The sequence below is a fragment of the Falco rusticolus genome, chromosome 11 (assembly GCF_015220075.1).
Source record: "Falco rusticolus isolate bFalRus1 chromosome 11, bFalRus1.pri, whole genome shotgun sequence".
NCBI classification, from domain to species: Eukaryota; Metazoa; Chordata; class Aves; order Falconiformes; family Falconidae; genus Falco; species Falco rusticolus.
Window position 1 is genome coordinate 13,877,486 of NC_051197.1, and position 27,762 is coordinate 13,905,247.

The 27,762-nt window shown below is 35.7% G+C and overlaps 2 protein-coding genes across 30 annotated transcripts in view; one reads left to right on the top strand and one right to left on the bottom strand.

Moving 5' to 3' along the window:
• The window catches only part of NEXN (nexilin F-actin binding protein), a 26,923-nt gene extending 14,870 nt beyond the window's left edge, over positions 1–12,053 (top strand). For 9 of the 16 annotated variants that reach the window (XM_037404890.1, XM_037404896.1, XM_037404888.1 and 6 more), the window contains 6 exons: positions 300–485; positions 4,548–4,748; positions 5,978–6,199; positions 7,298–7,483; positions 7,929–8,289; positions 8,395–12,053. In XM_037404890.1, coding sequence (XP_037260787.1) covers positions 300–485; positions 4,548–4,748; positions 5,978–6,199; positions 7,298–7,483; positions 7,929–8,289; positions 8,395–8,408 — 1,170 coding nt within the window. In that variant the 3' untranslated portion in view covers positions 8,409–12,053. Of the gene's footprint in view, positions 1–299; positions 486–4,547; positions 4,749–5,977; positions 6,200–7,297; positions 7,484–7,928 lie in introns of all 16 variants that reach the window. The other 7 variants (XM_037404898.1, XM_037404883.1, XM_037404887.1 and 4 more) reach the window with 3 other exon arrangements.
• FUBP1 (far upstream element binding protein 1) overlaps positions 1–27,762 on the bottom strand; it is a 36,608-nt gene that overhangs the window by 1,123 nt on the left and 7,723 nt on the right. For 4 of the 14 annotated variants that reach the window (XM_037404906.1, XM_037404904.1, XM_037404903.1 and 1 more), the window contains 10 exons: positions 27,402–27,504; positions 27,217–27,317; positions 26,482–26,623; positions 25,167–25,327; positions 24,199–24,353; positions 24,032–24,111; positions 20,992–21,120; positions 20,236–20,310; positions 14,804–14,949; positions 9,712–13,253 (listed from right to left, as the gene is read on the bottom strand). In XM_037404906.1, coding sequence (XP_037260803.1) covers positions 13,215–13,253; positions 14,804–14,949; positions 20,236–20,310; positions 20,992–21,120; positions 24,032–24,111; positions 24,199–24,353; positions 25,167–25,327; positions 26,482–26,623; positions 27,217–27,317; positions 27,402–27,504 — 1,131 coding nt within the window. In that variant the 3' untranslated portion in view covers positions 9,712–13,214. Of the gene's footprint in view, positions 1–9,711; positions 13,254–14,061; positions 14,423–14,803; positions 14,950–20,235; positions 20,311–20,991; positions 21,121–24,031; positions 24,112–24,198; positions 24,354–25,166; positions 25,328–26,481; positions 26,624–27,216; positions 27,318–27,401; positions 27,505–27,762 lie in introns of those variants that run through there. The other 10 variants (XM_037404907.1, XM_037404902.1, XR_005106866.1 and 7 more) reach the window with 9 other exon arrangements.

Below are 27,762 nucleotides of genomic sequence, written 5' to 3' on the forward strand. Positions count from 1 at the left end.
ACCATAAAATATGTACTTAATTGTTCAGCCTTTTCCTGATAACACGTTGTTCTTTGAATTACACACTGAGATTTATAGAAATTATACAACCTACATATTCGATAGCGCAATATGTTTCTTTTCTCTCCCTCCCTGGCTAAAACCAAGCCTAGAACATTTCTTACATAAACCCAACTCCTGATGTATTTTTTCCCCCAAGGAGAAAAAAACCCCAACACATTTATAAAAGATCGGAAAGGAATAAGTGGAGTATGTTTGGATAACTCTTTTCTATTTTTTCCTCTCCCTCTTCTCTGAAGATAAATGAAGGTGGCGATGAAGAATCTGAAAGTTCCGTTAAAGAATTCCGTCCTGGTAAACTGAGACTCAGTTTTGAGGAGATAGAGAGACAGAGGAGAGAAGAGGAAAAGAGGAAAGCTGAAGAGGATGCAAGACGACGCATAGAAGAAGAGAAAAGAGCATTTGCTGAAGCAAGGAAGAACATGGTATGGCATTTTTGTTTAGTATATAGTTTAATTTTTACTTAAGTCTCAAATGAACTGGAAAGGAGCTCTGGGGAAAAAAAAAGCTTTAAATACAGTTAAGGAATGCATACTTCAACTACATCATTAATTAGTTCACCTCGCTACTTACAGAAGGTAGTGGGATAAACTAATCAAGTTCAATACCAAAAATCACCACGGAACAAGCCCTCATCACAGCAAGCCTAGAAAGGGTTTCCAGTAATTTAGTCCAAACGAGATGTTGTGTCCAACGGACATTATTATGCTAGACACAACAGACTTGGAAAGCAAAATCTTTTCACAAAGAGGGTTTGATAGTCTCTTGCGGGAGGAAGAGCAGTTCCTTTTACTTCTCCAGGTTTATCTCTGCCCTTACAGGCTGTCCACCATCAGTTCTTACTAGCCAAACCGCAACTAAGAGCACACTAGAGAAATGCTCACTGTAAGTACAAGTCATCTGTGGCTGTTCAGCAAGGAAAAATTAAGAAGGCTGAACTCAGCTAACTGGTATTTTTATTGTATTTAATTGCTTGTTCAGAGAAACAGAAAAAGTAACTTGTGACATTTACCATTAGAACAACTTCTATTTGTCTAAGCAAGTTTCATATTACAATTAATCTGATATGCCATGACTTCTGAAATTTGAATTAAGGCTATATTGAAGACAAACTTTCAGAGACCTAGGATTGACATACTGACACTACCTGAAAGCAGAGAAAGACACCCAATTCCAGAGGGTGGCAACAACATTTTTTATAAAAAATAACTAGCATAGTGCTTTTCACTGTATTCTTAACACTTACTCCAACAACTTCACATTTCAGCAGGCTGTTGAGTATAAGCCAGTTACTTATTGGTGGATGTTAGCAAATAAAGTATTAAATAACACAAATACCAACTAAAACCAAGCATTGTTTGTTTCAAAAGGAAGGACAAGACTTGCCATATAGAACTGTGGAACAACCCACTTACCTACATTCCCTTCTGTGGTTTTATTGGGAAAGACCAACTGCATGCCTAATTAAATGTTCCTCATCATTCAAAGCAATGCTTGTGAGGCAACGCTTTGTATGACTACTAATACTGCAAGCAGTGCTCCCTCTGCCTGGAAATTGGGCCAAAGACAAGACCTATATGCCGAAAGACTACCTAGAGAAACTACAACGTAAATTTATATTTGATGTTGTATTGGTAAGCAATTACGGAAAACAGTGTCGGTCCATACCTCCAAAGAGAGCAAACAAACTAAAGCCACTAGAAAAGAAATAAATGAGTGGTATTGGACTTCTGTCATTCCAATTTTTATGAAAAGCAAGCAGACAACAAAAGGAAGGCAAAGAAATTATGTACTGTCTTCTGTTTTTTCCTGCTTTCTTGAGAATCTTTTTTCTGCCTCAGCGTAGTAAGAACCTAAGATATGTGTCCAGGCAAGAAAAATCTCGTTGATCAAACAGAGTTTAATCCATTAAACAGCACAGAGTCTGACTGCGCTGTAACTGCAGACAGTGAAGACATTCAGTATTTTAAAAAAAAAAAATAATAAAAAATTACTGGAAGTATATTTTCAGCCTACACATATTTGCAAGTTTTCTGTTAATTAGCATCCAGAATATGAACACCACATTTCCTGTTACTTATAAGATACATGCCCATGCTTTCCCTGTCTTCCATAGCTACACACTGTAGCAGCAATGCAGGCATGCTTTTAAACATTTTAAGAACCTATCGGTCATCTCTTTCCCAAGTAGTAAAACTTCACATTCGATTTTTATTTAAGCATTTAAATTAAGTAGTTATTTTAGAACCTCTTTCATATTTATTCATGTTCACTTTGTTTTGAAAGTATACACACAGAGTAGTAGTAATATTGTTGCTGGAAAACACAAACGCCACCTCCTTTTGGAAGGTTCTCCCTATTTCACATTTACTTGTGCTACATTTATACTTCCGTGTTTCCCACCATCAGCACGCTCATGTTCAGACTGAAGCATTCATCTTTCACCCCTATCCCACTCTTTTTATTAGAGACCGCATAAAGAACCTGTCTTAACATGAACGAAAAAAAAGTTCCATCAGTCACTGTTTGCCCATTGAAAATAGGTTGACTGTGCTGCAAATTATGGTTCTTACAGGACTGTTTCTGTTTCTTACGACCATCTGTTCCCACTCTGCAGGAAAAAAAAAGTATGGTCTCACATTACAAAATATGGCTAAGATATTTACTGAACTAACCACAAGTTTTGTACATCACACAATTCAGCTGATTTTTTTTTCCTGTGTTTTTTTAACCAGGATTGCCAGCTTACTGTCTTTTCATAAATTAGGACTTGCAAACACAGAGCAGACAGCTGCTAGTGTTTGCTCACATGCACAGCTTTCAAAAGTTTATACGTACACGTGTTGGTAAATTTTGAATTAATGCTTCTATTCACTTAGGTTCTGTATTTTCTGAAGTGATGAGCATATGAACTAATGCATCACAAGCAAGAGACTCATTTCTTTGCTAATTTAGCTGTGGTTAGCCTCTGAAAACGATGTGGCTATGCATTGTTTTCATTAAAGGAAATAGTTTACAGCTTTGTTTTTTGACTCCGCTTCTCCGTAACAAAATTTCCACAAATATGCTCGTATTATGCAAAACAAATCAAGAATGGAAGGAATGGTGGGGCTGAAGTCCAACCGCAAGCTTGCTCAGATGGAAAATCTAAAGGACATCTATAGCAAAGAGCAGTATTTGAGTGGGTTTAGGCTAAAAAACTACTGAGCAAGCTGTGAAAAATAAAAAGGATAGGGGCAGAGCAGGTCAAGGCAGTGGTACAAACTAAGAGGCACAAACAGCAGTGAAAGGTCTAAGTTTCAATGGCAGTAAATATCAATAAAGAGAAAAGATTGTTTGGCACTCCCTTTTGAAAAATGGTTATTTTCTGTTTCTTTACAAAACTAGTCAAAACACTTTCTGAAATGGAAATTTTGCTCCTTTAGCTCTTTCTAGCATTTGCCTGATTACTACTGTTGGGACTGTCTACAGTTTGGGCACGTTGGGCTCTTCCACGTTTGCCACAAGGCTTTTCAAATCGTGCCAATTAATTAGTGCCAAAAGCCACATCGCCACACAGTTCTGGATCAGTACTTGACCTCATCTCACATTTATCCACAGAACATTCATGTCGAGACAATCTCTGTTAATAAGTTTACATAGTTAAATGCACAAATATACATTTATATAGGTTTTATCGATAAGTTATTTAAAAAATCTTCCTGCATAAGTCACTGGCCATTTTTGTAGTATACAGCTTCACATTTTAGCAATGCTTTGCTTCAAGAAATTCAGTCTGATAACAAATACTTGTTTTTACACTTCCCAATTCCGGCAGTAATGAAAATCACCTTTCCTAGGCCCTGTCATCTTCTTATTAATTAAGTCTACAAAATCAGCAACCTGCTCGTGAATGACCACTGAAGCCTAACCCTACTCTGAAGTCTCAGAAAAGGACAAGGGGAGGAGGAAACCCTTGCTGTTGGGTTGTACAAACCAGTGAACTGGCAAAGTAACTTAGTATAACCAATTCCTGCACAAGAAGAATTTCTTGTAGAAAATTCTGTTCAGTTTTCCTTACTGGAAATACTAATATTGCTTAAGAACAGGAATATAATTCAGTTTGCTTAGAAAAAGATTACAGGTAAACGTACTTCAGCATTAAGAGCAATGACATTTACACACAAGCACTCTGCCTAATTATAGTCTATGAAATAAATAGGAATTAATTGTTTCAGGTCCCAAAGCTGCACTCTGACATCTCCATCATCTTGCAAAAAAGACTACATTTTAATAAGCACCTTCATCATAAAAGTTTAGCGTTGCAATAATAAAGAGCTAAAGGCAAACACGCTCCCCCATCCCAAAACATCAGAGGAACGTTGTCATATTGCATCTTACTGTACTGTGGCAGATACTGCAAAGTACTTTGTTATCTTCATGTACTAGAAGTGTCTGAGCAACGGTGTCATTTCATCACAGATATCATTAATGCTCTGAATTTTCAGCAGGTGCTGGATGACGACTCACCAGAAATGTTTAAAACAGTTTCTCAAGAATCTCTCATACCTGGTAAACTGGAAATTAATTTTGAGGAGTTGCTGAGGCAAAAGATGGAAGAAGAAAAGAGGCGCACAGAAGAAGAGCGTAGGCAAAAGTTGGAAATGGAAAAGCAAGAATTTCAACAGTTAAGACAAGAAATGGGAGAGGTTTGTATATCCAAAGATATATTAAGCATGCTCTGAATAAAAATAAGATGGATCATTTAAGTTAATTACTAAAATCTCAAACTTTGAAACTAACTGAAAATTCCTTTAAAAGGAATTGTATATAGCGTATTCTGTGAAAAGAATGAAAAATAGATAAAAGTATTTTTAAAACATTGTACAACACAATTTTTTATCACCAATCACAGGAAAATGCTTTTATCCCTTGCCACCCTTAAACTAAAAACCTATTTTCAAGTCTGTTAATTATATTTTACACTCACTTCTGAAAAATCTACAGTATTGCTAAAATGATTATGTAGTATTTACAATGTTGGGAGAACAGAAACACCTAGTTCCCAAATGAAAATACAAAAATTAAAGTAGGTAAGAGCAAAGTTCTTGCTTTTCCTCAAGGGAATGCCGTGATAACTAATTAGGAAAGAATTAGTGGCCTGAACTTCAGCATATCAATGCTTTGAAGACAGTCACAGCTGATTTTAAAAATCACACACAAAATTCGCTTTGCATACCAAATGTATAAAACATTGTTCATGAACTTTACACTTCAGTTTGATTTCGTTGTGGGTGCCAGTTCTTTACTATTCCTTTTTGAATGTCAAATGGACTACATTTAGTTATTTATTTTTGTTAAGCAGAGCTAGAGCGAGTAATAAAGGCTCTAGCTTGCGAAACTTTCAAGTAAATTTTGTATTACATCCTGGGAAAGAAGAGACAGGGACATCCAACTAAAATGCATATACATCTTTACTGTCAGTCAGGGGTCATAAAAGGAAGGAGTAAAATAACAACAATTGCAGCTTCAGACAAGTTTTGATTACAGGATCTAGAAATGCTATTTCTTTTCCAGTCATGACATTCTGAAATCTCATTTGCTGAATTAAAAGCAAAAGTAATCTTAACAAATTAGCTGTATTCCAGGAAATTATTTCTTACCATATTACAATTAAGTCAGATAGGTAAATTAAGGATCCAGTATCATTTTTTTGTATTGCTAGGTGTCTGGTTCTCCGAGTCTGTGAAGGGTGGTTTATTGACAGCAATAACAAAGGGTATATTCAAGCAAAGTATTTTTAAAATCTGTATCTAGTTTAGACATGATACAAATGCAGTAATTAGGTGTAGTAAGTTACACCTATCTGTGGGGAAAACAGGTAGTAAAAATAACTAAGGCATTTTCCATCTTTACACATTCTGTGATTTCTGAACAGCTGGAAGAAGAGTCCGAAACTTTTGAGCTAAGCAAAGAATATGAAGAATTAATAAAGCTAAAAAGAAGTGGCTCTATTCAGGCAAAGAGCTTAAAAAGCAAGTTTGAAAAAATAGGACAATTGTCTCAAGAAGAAATACAGAAGAAGATTGAAGAAGAGCGAGCAAAGAGAAGAGCAATGGATGAAGAAATAAGAGAAAGGGAAGCTGAAAAATTTCAAGAGGTAAGTTACGTTCTGTATGTTAATGCTATACTTGACTAGCACACTAATGATCCAGGAGCGGACAGTGCTGCTGCATTCAAAGCTTGCTGTATTTCCAAAAATATTTTCTCCCTTCTTTCCTGTTCCCTTCTTTGGATGCACGAGGAAGTCTTGCCTCAGCATCCCCGTTTTCTTAAACAGCACCAGTTTATTAATGAGTTATCTGGCCAAGCAGAGATCTTTTTTTCTGCTCAAGGTCCTCAATTCAGCATTTTAATGTGAAACCTGCCAGCCTGAAGGTCTGAAACATTCATATTTGAGAATTTATTAGATCACCACATGAATTGCTTTTAATTGGTATTAAAAAAACCACACCACAACAAACCAACACAAACCCAAACAATACCATTTTAAGACCAAGTCTTTTTATCATCTTTACTCATTTCTCAGGGTAGAGCAGAAAAAGATACCTAATTAACTATGCTTCAGGCTGGAAACTATCGCATTTTTTCAGGGGGCAGAAATAAGAAGTGAAGCTATCAGTCTAACCAATAAATCAACACTGTGCTCTGTCATCCAAAACACAGACGTGAGCTTCCGTGACACAAACACGTGGCAATGCATGAAACCTTTTTTAACAGTGGTCAGCCTCATCTGAGCCTTGTTGAGGTTCCTATCCACAGTAGTTAGTCACTTCAGTATCAGCTCAAAAGCCTTATTTTTGAGCTTTTAACTTAGTAACTGTCACTCTAGTTGTTTCTGTAAGGTCAACCTGTGGTAGGTGCTGCAGCTACCCTAACATGGCATAGAAGTCAAGTCACTAAGGATTTACTATTGCCACAAGACAGTGTTCTACTTCCATATGAAAATATATCTTGAGGAGTTATTTTATATTTAACATTTTTTAAATGACTTTTGCAAGTATTTCACCCTATCCCTGGGATAAACTATTACAAGACAATCTTAAACCCAGCGTTAAACAAACCTCTAAGAAAAACAGGACTTGTGGCTTTGCTCAATTAAAAACTACAGTTCTACCAAACTGCTTTTATCATCATACACATTTAAAAGGTAATAAATGCATTAAGTCCTATTTTTTAATTTCCCCCCCCCCCCGAGGACGATGAGGTAGATGTGAGACCAGCCAAGAAATCTGAGGCTCCATTTACTCATAAAGTCAACATGAAGGCTCGTTTTGAACAAATGGCAAGAGCCAGGGAAGAAGAGGAGCAGAGGAGAATTGAAGAACAAAAATTACTACGCATGCAGTTTGAACAAAAAGAAATTGATGCGGCATTACAGAAGGTATAAATTACAAAGTACCTTTTCCTGAGTCCTAAGTGTCATTTAACCTAGCTTCTGATTACCACTGATGGCGACACCGCCAGAGGTATAAAAGGAACATTATACTTGTTTTAACAGCTGCTGTCAATTGCTGCAGGAATGTAAAACTGCCTTTGGGGTTCTCACATATTCTTGAAGAGTATGAAAGTTCATCAAATCCTTTGATTAGTCTGGCAATGGAATCTATGTTCATAACTATGTTCTACCCCAAGATTTCAGCCTCATTAAAGTCCATTTTACTGCCTGTTCCATATCCAGATTCAGTGCGTTATGTTGATCTAGTGAGGGCAGGCGTTACGTTCCCCCTTCTCAGGAATGCGGCAGTTCTTCTGTGATCAAATACGTATCCTTAGCAGTCACACTGCTAATGCCTTTTCAAGTGCTCTAAATGGACTTATTTTAACAGAAAAGGGAAGATGAAGAAGAAGAGGAGGGAAGTATTATCAACGGTTCTACTTGCGAAGATGAGGAGGATCAGGCTCGATCTGGAGCTCCCTGGTTCAAGAAATCACTGAAAAACACATCAGTTGTTGATGGCGAGCCAGTGAGATTTACAGTTAAAATTACTGGAGAACCAAAACCTGAAGTTACATGGTGGTTTGAGGGGGAAATGTTGCAGGACTCTGAGGACTATCAATACATTGAAAGAGGAGAAACCTACTGCCTTTACTTGCCAGAAACCTTCCCAGAAGATGAAGGGGAATATATGTGTAAAGCAGTCAACAACAGAGGCACGTCTGCTAGCACCTGTATTCTCACCATTGAAAGTAAGAGTTAGCATTTTAATTCGCTTGATTCTCAAATACTCTTCTTGCATCTTTCCTATTATGAAAATCTAATTATCTGTTTCTCTTAACCCTTTTATTTTCTAGCTGATGACTACTAATGCTCTACTTTAGCTGGAATCTTTCTTCCCCTCCAAACTTTCTTATTACATCATCTCTTTCTCTGATGGGGCCAACTAAAGAAAGCAAGGATATGCATTGATTTGTCATTCCTGCATCAGATAAGAGTAACCTTCAAATTGTGAGTGTCCCGAGTTCCTTGATCAAATAAAAAATTAGTGTTAAAAGGCTAAAAAAAGGAATCAATGTATGAAAGATCAGCTCAAAGAAAACACTGAATTATAATTACTGGCTCCCACATTTGAAGACCAACTGTTGTGTAATAGTATAAAGCTAAATACACAATCTGGAAACTTGTGTAGTAGTGTAAATCTATCAGTATATTTTGCATGAACACTGAATATTTAAGCTGTTTTACTTTATCCCAGAGGCACTAAACTGGCAAAAGGTAATACTTACTGATGACTTTCAAAACCCCCAGTGTACTATTTTTAAAGAATAAAAGATGACATAACTGCTCACTTCTGTTGTTTTGTTTCAAAGAGCATTAGTTCTTTTGTTTTAAATGGGCTTGCATTTAAACTGTTATGCTCTTACCAACCTATGCAGTTGATAACCCAAAAGTAGAACAACCTCATTAAGGCTTGTAGTAGCCTTTATAGTACCAACATTTGCTTGTAAAACTTCCTGTATCGCTTAAGCAATGAAAAAATCAGAACAGTTGGTGACAGCTACAATAGGCTCTTATTTTGAGTTGACAGGAAGCAAGCTTTAAGAAAAGTATTTTCAGGAAGTGCCTAACTTCTCAACCTTTGTTCTCTCAATGCAATAAATTTATTACTGCACCTCTAAACATCTGTCTTCTTAATGCTACCGTACTATTTTTCTCTAAGACCTCTTGACATCAACACCAATGCCATTGTGCTAACACCATCTGAACTGTTTAGCTTCAGCAGGAGTAATTTTACAAGAGTCACATTTTATAGAACACTTAATCTTAAGTCTTAATATAAAGATAAGGTAAGCTGCAGCAAATGAATTGATGCACTTAAAAAAATTTCCTGTGGTTTAATCTGCTGACTGCTCCTTGTACAGTTATCTATTGAAAGTCACTTTTGCCTCAATAAAAGTTAGAAATTCAGAAACCTCTTGAAAAGAATGGTAATAGGCTGCCTGATGTTTTGAATTATTATCTATCCTAATAACGATATATTCTGCTTCATTTCATGTGGGTGATGTTCATTCACAGAAGTACTAGTTGCTGCAGTATCTTTCCTCTGAAGCTGTTATTTCAAACTAACGAAGGCAGGGATAGAAGCATAAAAAAAGACAAAAACATTGCTATTATTATCCATCAGTTTACATTTATTGAGAAAAACCATACAAAAAACATTATACAGTTAACGTGTACCCATATTACATACAATGTCAATGCAAGCTCAAAACCACATTTTTGTAAAGCATTCAATTTACCTCAAGTCCAAGCTGCATCTCCCTAAGACACTGTTCCCATCACAGTTGCCTTTTAAAGCCAATCTTCTTTTTACACACGGGTAGTTTCTGCAGAGAACACTTTTCTCAGGACGAAAAGGCATTTCACATGCACGTAAGAGAAATATTTGTGCATACATAGGAGTTTTATAAGCTATTACTAGGGAAGAGGGAATCCTGTCAACTGTATGCTTGCTGAAAAAGCCCAGTCCTCCCTTCCTCCCCCCCCACTTCCAGAAAAAAAAGCAAAATAAGAAGTTTTTAGCATGCAATGGAAAACTTAAACATTACTTTGGAAGAGAACAGGGAAGAAACAGTTTCCATCATCCAATAAAATACTACTAGTAAAAAGATTAAATACTTCAAGACAGGCTGTGCAAGTGAATAATGATCCTGTCTGCCCAGACAACTTAAATAGATGACTTTTGATCAAGGTAGACTGAAGATTATCCACCTGACATTTTATTTTGTGTCCTATTAAAGAATAGGCTGCAGAGAGAGATATGAAAATGCTTTTCCTACTTTGAACATTATGCTTCCTTTTTACACTTCTCATACTCTTCACATTCTGCTTAATTTGAATGGACTCTAAGGGGAGGGGAAAAGAAAAAGCAGGAAACAGGAAGACACCTTTTGGACAAGTGCATTACATTTCTAAGGCAGTCCAGTTATCATTTTGCATCAGGGTAACTCCAATAGTCTATTTTCTCTTCTCCCAAGAACTATGACTTTGGAGACAGGGTTGACAAATAAACACTATGCTTAGCACAAAACAGCATGCCTGTAAACCCAGCAGTGAGAAAGCTGGAAGTCAATACACCTCAAATGCTACACACAAGAACATCTCATCGTCCACACTCTAGCAACATTCCAATAAACTGGCTTCTATCTCCTCCCACTGGCTAAATTTACTGAAAGACTACTCAAGACATTTTAGGAACAACAGTTGAAGAAGAAGAGTCAGGTAAAAGGAATTGAACAAATGACTTGCCCAACACTAAATTCACAGTATCAAAATCCAAATGGTACACACCTAACCTTTTCTCACATCAAAAATGAAGTTACATAATACACTACAGATGAAATATTAAGCGCCTTGAGAAACTGAAGCACAACTGCTAATTTAGTTCAAAAATTCAATATATCTAAGCTTGACTGTTTAGAATATAACTTAGATGGTTTATATTATTAAATCACAGTTTAAAAAACTTAACAGATTATGGAACATTTATGGTCAAACAAATTATACTTTAAAGAATGAAAAGTGATCAAAACAAAAATCATACCCTACACCATCATGTATGGGATACATTTCAAATCTGTTATGTTTTTGCCAATTTTACCTTCTACATGGAGCCCTTCTATGGTCCATGCTCATCGGCTCACCAATGGCATACACTCAAAGGATTCCTCTTTACTGGTAGTAACTATCTCAGGACCTGATTCTATGAGCTATGATTTGGTGCTTGCAGCATCTTCAGCACTGTGTGTGAAAATGAAGGCAGTATTTTTGAATATTTTTCTTTGATGTACAGATAAGCAGGACTTTTGAAAGAGGAGCAGCACATTTTAGAAACAGAATAATCAACAAAAATCAAATAGATGCTGCTTTATGTTAAGCAAAAAAACCCCAACAAAAACCTGAAACAAAAACCTGTACCAGACCATCTATAAGACATACAAACATTTTAAACTATCAAAATATACAGCAATTCAGTTAAAGTATCAAGAAAACAGGATACACTGACTGCTATATAGATAAAATATTATTTGCTGTACTGTTAACATTTAATTGGTGCACATGCTTTTTCAGTTAAAACATACTAATCTCTGAAATTCCAGAATTTCTTCCTACCACGTCAAGTAGGAATCAGCAAAGTTAGTTATCTAAAAATTCCACTAACAGACTGTAACTGTAAGACAAGTTATCAAGTTCAGTGATAACAACAAGAAGTCATATTCTTTATATTTAGGTCTCATGGGTTTAAGTAGGAATAGTGCCCTATTATAAAAAAACATTTGTGAAGGCTGTTGACGTTTCTAACCAAAGTAATTCCTGCATATTTAAAAGGTTTTGATTCTTTAAATTGCAACAATTAGCTATGAAGAAAAATAATAAAAATCACTTATTCTGATCAAGTGTAATTACTGCAATCTACTCATCTGTTCTTAAAAAAAAAAGAAAAAAGAAAGAAAATACATGTTTACCTAGAAATATAAACAGTTGTTTAAAAACTTAAAGACTTTCCACTGAAATGGAACCGTGAATAACAATGCATTTGGGGAAGCAGCAGATTGCTTTTCAATACACAACCACAAAGATCTCACAGGGACAACATTAATGTACTGAAATATATTAATTTATATACTTCCTTAGGTTGTGCTTACCTGTTGCTTTTTTGCAGCAGAACCTAAGGTGGAAGGTCTGGGAAGGCACTGTGAAGTATAAATAATTGCACTGTTTGCAATTAATAAAGATTTTATACTTTAAATGAATCAAAATCAACAGCCTCCATTTTGTGAATGATAAAGAATCCAGTGACTTTAATTTTGCTCAGTTTAGTACATAATAAATGCACCATTCTATAAGGTTATCTACAAATACCATGCAAAATATCTGAACTATTAAACTTCATACCCTACACTAAAGACAGCAAACACTGTCCTAGCCTTTAAGCTACCAGAATAATTCCTATTTTAAAAGGGATAAAAATAATTCCTTCTATTTCTACAGCACAATAACATACATTGCTAATTACCTGAATAAACTACTTCAGTTTTCAAGCCTTAACCTTTTACTCCTCTGTGCAGCCACCCTAAAAAATTTATTCTCAAAGCAACAATACGGTGTCCCAAAAGATAAAGCAAATAACAGTTATAGAATTATTTAAAACATACCTACATCACTACATAACTGCAAACTATCTGAAGACAAAGACAACTTCTGTCTAACAAGTGGTTCCAAAGACTTCAATGTTACGATATGCACACTTTAAAACACTGATACAGCTGTCTCAGGAGTACTAATGAAAAGAACTATTACTCAGATAAACAGAAACATGATTTTCTTTAGCTATTGCTAAACGTTTCAGGAATACTTACCGAAAAAATCATATTATGTGTATGTATAAGTATATGCAAACCTATGTTTCTGAATTAAGAAGCAATTATGATTTCCTAAGATACCAGCACTGTATTCCAACATAATAGTCACACAAGTACGGCATTTTCATTATGTGGAACATTGACAAAAAGATACTGTTGCAGTTCATCAATTTGTCATTCTGATGTACTTACAGTGCAATGCTCCTTGAAGGAACAATCAAGGATGATACACAGCACAGTCCTCCTCACCCCTATAGAGCTAGTTCTATACTGGCTGGATCAAACCTGCACTTCAACAGACAATGGCAAGACAGACTGTATTGCATGTAGTCTAATATATGCAAAGAGCCAATAAATATGCAAAGAGCAAACACAGGATTTCAAGAGAATCAGATTTTTAGTATGAGCATTAGAGCAATAAGAAGTTTCAAGTATATATATAAAAAAATAATCAATTGATTCAAACACTTGAGTATTTACAAAAACAGAAGTTATCTGCTCTACAGGAAGTTCTCAACCACTCCCCACCACTCAAACAAAACAGCGTTTTAAGGACAGATGCAATTTTTGTAACTACTATGCATACCACATCAAACTTTTCTACACTAAATTTTGAAGTGGACTACTTTAAACTGAAGGCTTAAGCACATTACACTTAAAATAAGTCTTAGGACTAGTCTGAAAAAATCCATAAAGAAGTTACACAGGAACAGTTTTGAAGTACTCAATTAAGAACAAAAGTTATCTGTTATAGCAGCTGCACAGGTCTGAAACAGTGGTCACGTAAAAGGAAATTTCACTGTTAATGCAATGGAAGTATGCCAAAAGATCACCTTCTTAAACACATGCAGTTTTAATCAAATAGAAAGAAAATTAAGGTATCAAGATTACTGGTGCTAGGCAGCAAAATACAATGAATGAAAGAGATCCTCCATCTACAACTATTCTGCAAGAGGGGAAAAACATGCTAACGACAAGTTTTTAAACTCAACAAGGTTTCATGGGGGAAAAAAAAAAAGTCTCATTTGTGTACAGGTACCTTGATTCAGCGTTGTAAATCATTCCTATAATTCTTTACATACCCACATATCCAACTTACCGACACAGGAGGTTTCATATTATTTATTGTAAAGCACAAAACAAGCATTTTAAAAGTGATAAAGTATACATTGAAAAAGTACATTTATATCACAAAGCATTGACCACATAATTGCAAATACATTTGCTGGAATGTGTACATCTACACTAATACTAAAAACAAACCATTTTTCATTTCTACACAGAAATATTACCTCCTATCAGTAGTGATAGATATTTTGTACATTTTCAAAAACACTATTTTTTTTAACCAAACAAAATTAAGATCTTCATCAAGGCGTCTGCATCCATACATTTAACAAAGGTTTTTTCCCCCACACAATGAAGCAAATACTGTATTGTCCACTTCTTATTATTGGCCCTGTGCAGAAGAGATACATAAGAGATACACAAAAAGTTAAAGAAAATCCTTTAAACCGAGCTAACTCAGGAGTGAAGCCTTTAAGAAAGAAAAATTGGTTAATGTAAATGGTGGTGGCTTCTTGCATGGTTTTCAAAACCCTGGGAGGAGAAAGTTTTTTGGTTTTGTTTTTTTTTTTAAAAAAAACCATAATCACCAAACATATGGATAGATAACAGAACTCAAGTTATCAGGTAAACAAAGTCATCTATTAATTATTGTGATAGTTATTTCGCTAGAAAAAAGATGCATACTCCAAAGGTAAGAAAGCAGGAGACATGCAAAAAAACTATCTGTAACCACTGAAATGGAAGCCAGCCAAAAATCACTTAAACTTTATACCTGTGGTGCCGGAGGATGTTGTGGCATTCCCTGTGGACTTGTCTGGGCATAATATGCTGCCTGCTGCCTGTAGTACTCAGCCCATGCTGCACTGTAATCCGGCTGACCACCTGGCGGAGCCCCAGCAGGGGCAGGAACTGCTTGACCTACAAGTAATTAGAATTACACAGCTTTGTTGTTGCAATAGAAATGAGAAAATTTCAAAATCGCACTGCCTAAGAAACTCACCTAGCTTCTTGCAGTATCCCTGACAAAGCTGTTGAATAATCTTGTGGCTGCTTTTTTTACCTAACCACTTATACTATTATTTTAATGTAATAATTCCCATGTAACACAAAACTGAGGAACCACAAAGAATGTTTTTTCCACCTCTTGAATTATGTTCCAGAGCAAAAGTCTTCAAAGCCTGCTGACCTAAACTGACCTAACAACCGGTATCACTTAAATTTAAAACACAGGTCAACAAGCAAGATTTCTTCTTGTACTCCACCTAGACTGACTGACTTTATCTCTCTCCCAGTTCTGGCCTCCTTAATATAGTTGCTAGGCTACTGCAGATTACATTTTTCAAAACCAGCATGATTTCTGTCAACATTTACTCCACCACAGAACAGAGTGCTGAAACCTCTCCTTTCAACTTCTGCTTAAGTTCCACTCCTCTAGAAAAAACAGCATGTATATACATGTGTGTACACACACTCCCAGATTTACAGCCGGGAACAACCAGTCTTTCCAAGAAAATCAACTTGCAGCTTAAAAACTCTAGAAAGGTGATAGACTAACACACAAGGAATCTTTAGTGTATATAAAAAAAAATAATTACAGCCAACTTTGTAGGACCTCAGTCATGCTGTTCTTCCAAAGGTTTGTGACAGACAGCTTCTTTTTCCCCTTCTCTTATTTCAGAAACATCAAACACTCCACTTATTATCACTATCATCTTCACAATCTTATGTGAAAGGTATTTTTGCAGTTATCACAGCAGAATGTTCCTATCACAGCAGAACAACACTCTATCCTCTATCCAGTCATCTGTCCTCATACCTGCATGCATCCAGACAGAAGAGTTTTATATGAAGTGCTTCAAGTTTCTTGAACTTCCAAAACAGAAACAATACTACTGTGATACATTATGATCTACATTAAGAGTTATTTTCTCAAATTAAAGTTTTACAGTCAGAATTATAACACTATCAAAAAGCTATCACTCTTCCAAGATTCTAGTATCCTAGAGAAAAAAAACCAAAACAAACCAGCACATCCAATCATACCATACCAAAAAATCCAAGCAAAATACAAGCCTACGCCCTGTACAGTTCCACATGCGCCTGATTTTCTGTTCTGCTATCACAAAAAAGGGGCAGCTTCTACACGGTGAGGGCTTAAAAGCTTTCAATCCTACTTGAAACCACCTCACCTTTTATTTGGATACAAGACCACTGCACAACCTTCTGGGGAACATGAGTATTAAAGATTCTAATGAACTGTCTAGGGGATCAGATGGAAGGTTGGTTTTGTTTGTCAAATACTTTATTTAACACAGAAAATCCACACAAAGAGTATTAGCTATCCACACTCCTCTTACGTACATAATCTCCCAATGCTCTCAAAAACATTAAGTGTGAGCAGAGAATCTGAACATTTGGCAAAGCACTATCCTAGACTTCTTCAAAATACAATCGTTCACCTTCCAACCCTCTATACAACTTAGATAGTTTTTCCACTTACACTGGAGATACATTAAAAAGAACCTCTCCATCGCTTTTTGTGTTATACAGTAAAGCAATTGTTTTTCCTAGATAAACTTACTTAAATGTCTTCTAATCTTAAAAGCTGAATTTACACTTCTGATCAATTAGTTTAACCAAAATGACTTTTAGTATGGTTACAAATTATCCCAGGATACACTTTTTGCAAGTTCGCTATTAATTTATGAGATACTAATTCTACTTCCAAATTATTTAGCTGTATTATAGCTGTCAGTACAGCTGAGTGGAAGAGCTAGGGCATTTTTTTGTGCATTATAACCCAAGATTATTCTGACATTCAGCCAGCTATCCCAAGGCAGTGTTGAAATTCAAATGATAAATCAAATATAAGAAGTTTAACATCTACTGAAAGATGTCAAACTGGACTTCTGTCCTGAAACATGTTAGTAAAAATTCAAAGTATTTCAGCTGCATCATTCCCTTACTAAGTACTGCAAGTAATTCTGAACCTACACATGGAATTCAGCAGTTTAGTCAAAACTTCCTTTCAGTGTACAGAACTGCATGAAACGCTACATGCTCATCGATATCCAGATTCAACTGGAATACTAACAAGATTGATAAACTACGTATAAACAAAGGAAATACAAGAAACACAGAATACCTCCTCATTCAGGAAGGCTAAGAAAGAGAACGCCATATTTTTATACAGTTCTTCCACTACTCAAATTATCAATGGTGATTCTAGTAAGAGAAAACTGTTCTTTGTCCTTTTTCTCATTACAAAGCTGAGGAATCCTTAAAGAACAGTTCCAATATTTATTATGGAATTCCTTACGTATAAATCAAGACCACAATATATTACCTGATTTCAAATTATCAATTTACAAACTCCTATGGTTACGTAAAAATAATTTACTAAGATATGACTTCATGTTTAGAAGGAACCCCTACCCTTGGGAGATTTTTAGGGCCCAGTTATGCAAATCTTTATTTCAGCTCTTGTTGGTAAAAATAAACATAAAAAGACTCTGTTGCCAATGCAAGATAACAGCATCTATATGTCTTCAAAAGCTAAACTGTCTTGTTAACTGGTAATATTCAAGGGACATTTAAAACAAGTTTTCTGTCTTTACAAAGTAGGGTACCCAGCAAATAAGATGGTCTGGTCACCTACAAGATCCATGTACAGTAACGTACCAGTGTGCAGGAGTATTTTACTAGCTTTTTGGTCTTATTTTTAACGGTATTTGCTACTTAAAGCCACAGCCCCTGACCAAAACAAGTCTGAAAAGGGAGACTGACTTTGCCACTATTATTTGCAAGTTGGAAAACACGTTATTTTCAAGTGACTGTTCTATACACTGAAAAAAAAAAAAAAAAAAAAAAATAAAAAAATCGGGAAATGTTCTCTGTGATAATAAGCCAAGTCATATCGCACCAGTAGGAAGCCAGTTTGGAATACAGTATTATGGTTTTGATGGGAATACTGAGGATTGTCCTTTAGTTTTCAGACCACGCAATTTTTCAGTGCACTCATAGTTAACAATGTGTGAGAAAATCCAGAGCACCAACTGCAGTATCACATTTATTCAGCTCAGTACTGTCACCCTTGTAAGCTTGCCACAGATTATCAAAGTAGTTTTCTTCAGCAGTAAAAATAAAACTGCTTGGGCTCAGCAAGTCCCAAGTTTCAGTTCAGCTCTGTAACACAGCTGTTTGTGCAATCATCTGTGCTGTGAAAAATCTGAAAAAAAGTCAGAATGAGTGACTTGCAATTCCTACCTTTCCCCTTTTGCACAAGTTAATGGGAACAGAAGCATTACATTACTGTACGAAGCATGAACAGTAGTAGCTGTATTTGAACACCTGGAGACCACAATAACTTGTTGATGGACAGCCTTAGTATTCATCTGATCTTCTACTACTTTCTAATGTTGTTAAGGAGGTTGGGAAAAACAACCTCATTTAGCACTAAATCAACTCCAAGTGAATTCTCTGCTCTTCAACCTCACTTGGTCAGTTCTTTTCTAAGTGGATCTTCTGTAGAAGCAAAAAGTTCTCATGATTTACACAGTCAAATTATACAGGTCCAGACATCAACAGTTCTCCTGCAGGCGAAGAACTGGATTTGAACTAGAAAAAGGAATGAATATCAGAACTTCCCTTTTCTTTTTCTTCTTACTTGATTTTTATCTTGGTTTTTTTTTTTTTGTAATTTTGCATTTTAAGAGCAATCCTGACATCTCCCAATGGTTTTTTTTTTTGGGTTCACACTCTTGAACTTGCTCCCAGAAACTCTATCCTGACACCTTATAAATAGCTATTATTTAGTCAGAGCAAATACAAAAGTAGTGCAAGCCAGACTTTGCTTCCCAGAGACAGAAAATTAGAAAGACAGCAAAGTCCCTGCAAACAAATTGCATTATTCTTAAAAAGGCAGTGAAAACCCTCTACAATTTTGCACTGAAGAATGGTAGCTGAACTAACAGAGACAGTAAACTGAAAACAAGTAGTTACATGAAACATGAAGAGGATAAATGGGAAGGCCTATCAGCATCTTAAAAATCGTGTGTTTGACATGCTGTTGCAATTTTCTTAGTCTGATACACAATCCTTGAAGTAAATCATTATTATATATTTTCTGTTTCATTTCATCACTTATGCTGTGCCAAAATGAAGAAGAGTAAAGGTAATGATGTCTTGGCAAATAATTTGAGATCAACCTGGTAGAAGGCTGATAAGATTAAGAAATTAAATATGCTATTCATCTTAACTCCAAATGCTTTTTAATATTCCATGAAGAAAACAGGATGCAGTTGGAAGAGGGGAAAAAACCTGACCAAACACTCCCACCCACACCAACCAACAAAAAATACAAACTGGATGCTGCTATATGTCTGGTCAAACAGATACCAGAGAAAGCAAGAAGCCCACTAGTCCTCAGTATACTCATTTAAATCAACTAGAATATCCATGGGAGAACACTGTGGACAAAACACTGTCCTGGCAAGACATTACTGTGATTTAAAAGATACAGGCACCTTCTGCCAGTGTGTCAAGACAACATATTCTCTCCTTATTCAGGAAAGGATGAAGCCATCAACTTAACAAGCAAATACATTTCAGTTTGGTAAGTCAGCTCAAGCAAAGTATTTTGAAAAAGCTAGCAACAACGTATAACCTGCAGTTTAAACACAGTTCTTAAGTGCTGCAAAGCAAATACTATTTAAAAAAGGGTGTGGTATAACTGAAAGCTAGTTACGATGCTTTAATAACTTGGAACACCAAAAGCAAGTTGTAAGAAAAAAAAGTAATCTTAAGAGCATTATGAAACAAATATTGAACAACACAGCTTCGTAAAGCAGATCGAAGCTGAACTCTAGAACTTACTAAATATACTTTAAAAATATACTTCAGAAATACTCAGACTAAAGTATTTAGAAGATGTTGTTTCCCGATGACCAGATATATTGAGTATGAGGTATTTTTGCAAAGCTGATTACTAGCATGAGTACAAGTAAATGCCTTATACACAATTTTTAAAGTTTGTTTTTCTGCAGAGTTCAGGGCCTTTAGCAGTAAATGGTTCAGAAGACACATAGATTATGCATTTTTATTTTTTGGGGGGTAAAAACCCCATCTCACCAAATGAGATATTGAGATATGCCAAGTCTCCTAAAACATTCTACTATGGAACAACAGAAAAGCCTACACACGTACCCATTTTTTTGTAGTACTCCTCCCAGGCCTTGGTATAGTCAACCTGCCCTGCTGGTGCTGGATTTGGCTGATCTCCTGAATTGTATTAAAAATAGTCAAAATATAACTACAGGTTTTTTAGTTTCATACATAGAACAATTTACAAAAAAATCAAATTAATTTTTCAGCAACAATCCCAAATGACATCACTCAATCTGACACTATAAACCTCTGTGGTAGAAGGTACTACAAATATAAACTATTACTAAAAGACACCATGAAGAAACAAATAAATGTTTATCATGTTTTCAAGATCCTATAAATGCACACCACTACCACTCACAGTACAAAATACTACCTAAATTTAAGTGGTAAGCATGATCCAGGCACAACAATTATACAAATACAACTACAATTGCCCTAAAACCACTAGCAGTGATGCAACTGTTTAAGCAAACGACAGTCAACAATTTGGCTCATTTTATTTTTACTTATGACTGCACTATGTAGATGTTAATTAAATCAGCCCACATTGAAGCAAAATTCTCTGTGGTGTATATGACAAATAATTTACCCTTATTACTACTGAAATTAGGAAAAGCAATGTTAAAGGCTGTAAGCAATATTTTACCAAGAAAACTAGCTACTTTAAAAATTTACCCAATATATGAAGACAACAACAACAACAAAAAAATGGGGCATCCCCACCACCAGCAATGAGAAATTTATAACTTTTTCTTTGTTAAGTTTTACTTTGAATTTTTATTGGATAGCTACCTTGTCCATTAGTTTGGGTTGTAGCTGGTCCACCAGGAGGGGCTGCAGGTGGTGGCTGTGCTTGCTGCTGATAGTAGTGAGCATAATAAGCTGCCCACGCTGCTGAATTGGGATCTGTTCCTGGCTTACCTATAGAAACAAAACAGAAGTGTTTATAGAAGTACTATGAACAGAATGCTGTCCTCAATTAACTGTGTTCTAAGCACTTATATTTTTCTCCAAGGAAAAATCTAAAGCAAATAACCATGTACACCCTCTAAGTATCTTTCCTTCCCAGCACAAACTTTCAATCAGGTTTCAGACAAGTGCACTGTACAAAGTATACTTCCATTGAGCTGATGAGAATATCATTCTAGAACCCTTACCACAATGCCATTTACCAATTTTTAAATGTGACAAAAAGAAACAGATTTTCAAGTTTACTTAAACAGTCACGTTACTAAACAGTAGCAACAATGAATCATTCTAGCACCAAACAATTTCAGTGGTTTTACTTTTGTTATAACCTCACACTAGTGACACTGGTACAGGTGAAGGAGGCATGCCAAATACGTATTTCTGAAATAGAAGAATAAATATCTTACTATGTACTTGCAACGCTTGTCAGTTAAACTTTAAGGTAACGGTAGAATACAGAAACACATGTATTTTAAAGAACCTGAATCCCCATACATGGCTACAAAGCATCACTGTTTACTTACAATTTTTTAGTATAACAAATAGCAGCAACATTTGCATCTTCTGCAGCTATTTCCATGCTTTCCTTATTTTTAACTACATCTAGGAAGGCCAGCAATGCTGCTTCCTAGAGCCTCATTTATCTGTTTTTCCACACATAGCCTTTAGGAATGGCTTATTCTTGCTGGATAACAGAGATTGATTATATTACCAGATCAGCAACACACAAAAACTGCACATCTACTATTGGAGAACATAATGTTCTATACCACAACCAGCATCCCTTAATATTATTTGCATCCTTTAAGAATAAAAACATCTGCAAATAAATACAGCCAACTCGGAAGAAAACTTCAGTTAAGGACAGACAAAACTGATACTTTAGAATAATTATACACGGGAATGGAAGTATATTCCCACCTCTCTCCCCAAAATAGGTAAGGCAGTGACTAATGGAAGAGAAAAAGGAAATCCCCTGAAAAAGGCAGTCAGGGAGAAGAAATGCACACCACCACAAATTTCTTGCAGTATTTCATCTAGCATTAAAGTTGGATGTAGCCATTTAAAATGCACACAGTAGTACCAGCATACTGAAATCGATTTTAACACACTGTTCCCTTTTTAAATTACACTACTTCCATCAACAACAGTGGATTTAAACTAGCACATACTATATTCTAAGGTTACCTTCAAATACCAAATAAGCCATTGCTTGGTTCCCCCCCTCCTTCCCCTTAGAAGCTACTTCTTTAGAATAGAAGAGCACACAGCAGGATTCATTAAATTTCCAAAGAAATCTGACTGTAGTAACTAGCTCCACTTTCACGTGACAAGAGGCAAGCATGGTTCTGGAGAAAGCACCTCTGAAAAAAATACTAAAATAACCCATTTATTAACACTGAAATGAGCAACTAAGCGGAAAACTGCACAAAATGCATCAAATAAATGTTAATCAAAAGAAATACCCAACTTCAACTGCACATAGGGAAACGTAATCAGGTTTTAAAAAGGAACACTTATTTGAAAAATGCTTATAAAATCATCACCAAGATGACATCAAGATGAGTGCCACTTTCCTTACAGATCTCTAGGCAGGTAAGTCACTTTTATTAAAAAAAAAAAAAAAAAAAAAAAAAAGGTGGCATGAAAGAGGCTGCAACATTTTGGCAGTGGTTTTGGATTAAATGACACTTCTGGTATGATGAGATTTCAAGTCAAGTCACTTTGAATCACTGTATTTATAAATAATGACAATAAGCATTTTTAAGTAATTAACTGAATGCATGCAGAGCTACCTTTTATACAAGTCTGGGAAATGAAACCAGAGATGGTTCTTTGCCAAGAAAGGATATATAGAAGAGCTGAACATGAATAGAATTCTCTGTAGATTTTTTTAACATCCTCCAAAGCCCTCCCTTTTTTCACTAATAAAGCTTGTGTCAGGACCAGTCACTATCAGAAAATATTTATTCCATTTATAACAAGAATGAAATTGAGATCTTTTGGCTGAAATTCTGAAGAAAGTCTACCTCAAACAAATGAGGCAGAACTGACCCGAGCATCTAGCCTTACCATGCTTTTTGTGACTGCAGTTCTGCTTCCCCATATGCTCTAGTCCAACCAAAGGATGTAACTTAAAGAAAAGCAGGATACTACAACTTTGGGAAGTTGTAGTTAAGCAAAAACTCCCAGTCTTGACAAAGATAAACAAACAGAAGAAACATATTCTACAAAGATGGGTTTCAGAAGAAAATACAAAACTATAGTAAGCAAAAGCTCAAAATACACAATCCTAACTAGTTTTACTGTAAAAAACAGTTCAACCGAAGCTTTATCCCTCAAGAAGGACTAAACAAAATGTGTTTGTTTCAAACTATGAAAAGCAATGCTCATATAGGTCAAAAAAAGCTAAAAATATATAAAATAGCATAAAACCTGCAAAGTCAGAATCACTGAGATTTTAAAGGGGTATCATCTAGAACAAAATACAAGGTCATTGACTTAAAACACATCCTCAGTAAAGAACTTAATGTAAAAACATGCACTGCAAGAAAAATTAACCGATTTGCACAAGATCAGTTAACCGAGAATCTTGCAAAAAGTATCAAATTGGGATGCAGTATCAGTAACGTTTAGTAAGAAGCATATTCCAACTGTAACGGAATTTCAGCATCTCACAAGCAGCATGTGGGAAGGGTAAAACATACATAAACTGACAATCAGTGAAGAGAAGCCTGAAGAACAGCTTTTTCAGATTTACCAGTGTTAACACAAACACACTGTGAAGCGTATATACTTGGTAAGGACAAAATTGATCTACTCAAGTATACACACACTACAGTACAAAGGTGACATTTCTTACCTGGATCTGGTGGATTTGGTGGCTGCCAGTGTGGATAAGCATTTCCCCATCCTTGTGGAGCATATGGAGCTGGGGGACCACTACAAAAGATCATGTTGTACACACACAATGAAAGCCAGTCCCAGATTCACCTTACAAAAAAGGAAGTTAGATGAAGCAATACTTACTGAGGTGCAGGGCCAGGAGGCCCTGGGTTATAAGGAGCTGGATTATATGGTCCCATGGGAGCACCAGGACCTGGTGGCCCAGGAGGTCCATGTGGGCCAGGAACAACACCATGGGGTCCATGGGGAACAGGTGGACCCAATGGATTTACTGGACCCTGTAACAAGAGCAGCACACAGATGAAAATAATCCTTTAAGTTCTGTACTTTTTAGCAGTTTAGAAGCATAAACACTTTAGAATATAACCTAAAAGGTTTGATTGTTTTAATACAGACATTTCCCTGGAGAAAACAGTCTTTTTGAAGATTAATTAGGCTTTTGGCTGGTTAAAGAAGAGATTTAAAAACATCCATGGTAGTAGCAACAACTAAAAAGCTGCATTTCAGTTCTTTCTTGAGAAAATAAAGAATTTTACGAATACACATGAATTTCTTCCACAAGTCGCAATAAAAACCACAAACTAAACCAAGACTATCAGTATTTTAAAATAAAAACCTGTGTATAAGATCAGGTAGAAGAAATGGGTAGTAAATTTTGTTACATGCATATGCATGCAAACAAAAGTGCAGTGAATTAAAGGGTATAAACTTGCATTAGAACTCCACCTAAAAACATACTGAAACCGAAAAACCAAGCAACAGTTTCATAGCTTTAAGAATATCAAGGATATCTTCGAAGTTTTCAAATTTTTCATTACGCACAAAGTGGGCATGTTCAACAACACATCATTAAAAAACAGACTGTATTACATTGAAGATAGCAACTGTTTCTTTCTGTTTCAGGTTTCTGCTTCTTTTGGTACATATCAAATTATGTTTACATTACTTTAAACCTAGATTACTATTTATTATCAATTTGTTACCTGATTAAGTAATTTGGAAGTGAAATGCAAGAAAAGTCTCCACAAAGGAGACTTGCTTCCTATTCTGTTTAATTATCATAGTAAACCAAAATACAGTTATACACTCACTCCAATCTTTTCTTCTATAAGTTGTCGTGCATAATCTATTTGCTGGGGTGTTCCACGGATAGTAAACATCTTCATGTTTGGATCCGCATTAGGTGGAGGATTTCTCTGAAGTTCTATTCTAGCACCAGATTGCTGGCTTATACTTTTAATAGTTTCACCACCTACAATGCAACAAATAGCTTTTGTGACATGCATTAAAGTGAAAATACCAAGATCCAAATCAGAGAAAGTCACGGATGCTGAAGATAAAAAAGTGGAAAGACACCTATTCTTACGAGCCACACAAGAACATTCTAACACCAGTTAAAAAAACCAAACCTCCTCCTCTTTGCAGTATAGAGCTTTGATTGCAGTGAACTAGTAAAAATAAATTATTTTTTAAATTCAAGACCACAGTATTGCTACTCAGAAAGAACAGAGAATTCCTACAGTGTTGTCTGTTTTTTTTCCATTCATGTAAAGACATAAAATTAGCCATGAACAACAACTGATATCCACGGTTATCCGTGAATGCAACCTTAAAGCCTAACCTCCCTATAAAGTAGTAGGCAAACATGATAAAAAACCCCAGAAGCTGACCAGATGGTGAAGTCCACATTTTTTGTAGTGCACTAAAACCAGAAAGTTAAATTCCCTAAACTAGTTCCTCCTCTTATAGTATCCTGAGAAGTTACGTGTATCATTAGTAGGCACAAAATTTGCAAAACAACAATCATTTGACATTTAAAAAACACCCCAAACAATAAAATCCGTTTCCCAGGTCAAGAACTGTACTACATCAGCCTATTTGTTGTGTCTGGAAAACACACTACAAACAAAAGATTAAAATAACTCAAATGTTTCATTTAGTTATTTTTTTGGAAAAAAAAAATTCTTTGAGAATTATTTTAACACACACACAAGAAATTGTTACAGGATTCCACAGTAAAAGATCTTCACTGGAGTATGTGAAAACTGTTTTAAAAGTGAGTTACAGATGCAATAACACTAGGATAATCAAGTACTGTCAACCGGAAGTTAATGAGAAGATACATCACCCAAGAACCTAACACACACTACCAATGTAACTCAGTACTTATTTTTAAAAATGGGTTAGACAAGTTATTTGGTTCTTGACTTTTAGCTACCAGTGTATGTGTTTTGGTGAGGAAATTCTGAAAAGAGTATTAGGAGTATTACGATTTAGCCGTACTATGCCCTACCATACATGAAACTATTTGCAAAGCCTTCTCTTGAAACATCTCTCTAGTGTAGCTATTTGTACAAACAGAAAAGCTGAAACTACATATAGATACATATATGTAAGATATATTGCCTTTGCCAATGATTAATCCAGTTTTGCCCGTGGGAACAATAAAATTGAATTCCTGTAATCCACCCGGAGGCCCCATGTTCCAGTTGCCTTGGCCTCTACCCCTTCCTCGACCACCAGGTCCTGGCCCACCAGGGTTACCAGCCTAAAAAAAAAAAGCAACAAATCAGCATGTTCTATAAAAATTATTGCAAACAAATTATTAATGCCAAGTGGTTACATCACATCATTTGTTAGGAAAAAAAATAAAAAATTAATCACTACTCAGATAGTTCTGATAGTTAAAGTAGTCTTTCTTCCAGAAGACCAAAATTACATTTTAAAAGATCTTCTGTACAGCTCTGCATGTGAAAGATGAAGAATATAGAAAAAAAGCAGGAAGTTTCACACATACAAAGATAATTTGTCTGCCTTGTGTAAATGCAGCAGTGGCGCTCATCTCACAACAGAGCATTTAACCCATCTCTCAAACACCGATTACAACCAAAAGTAACAGCGTTATCAGCTACTAATATAAGACCACAGAATAAGCAGCTCTAAAACCAGCCAGATCAAGAACTGCCATGACTTCGAATCAGTATTATCATTATTGTCTTGACACTTGCAAAACCGTAACTGTAAAAGGAAACATTCATATTCCAGACTGAACATTGAAATAGATTCAAATAGAACCATGAAGTTTAGTTACACATTCATTCTTAGATTTAATGTTAGATGGTAAACAACATATTACCCAACCTGAACACTTCGAAGGAGATCTGTAATAATTTCTGCAGCATGCTGACATCTGTCAGGAGGCCCTGTGATTTGGGCTATTCTATCTGGAGTTGTTCCATCATCTGGAATAAAAATGAACTATTCCAGTATATGTAATCCAGTACATTTACACTCAATTCACAGAAACTTATGGACATATTACCAACCTGGCTTAAATTGGATCCTAACACCAGCATCATTCTGTATCTTTTTTATCATCTCTCCATTTCTTCCAATAACAATACCTACAGCAAATCTTGGTATTGGAACCTTAAAAAAAAACATTTCAAGATGTCAATGATGCAAATATTCCTACCAAATTCACACAATTAAAGGATCACATTAGAATGGTAAACCAGGGACAGCCCTATGCCACTTCAGGCTTTTTGAAGCGTGAATTTTTTAGTATCAAGTCACAAGCCTAGCAAATACTGGAAAGCAACAGAACCAGAGATCAGTGCACTGCAAGTTCTCATAGCAGCAGCAATTCCAGTGGATATTATGCTTCTCACAATCAAAAATGGCTAA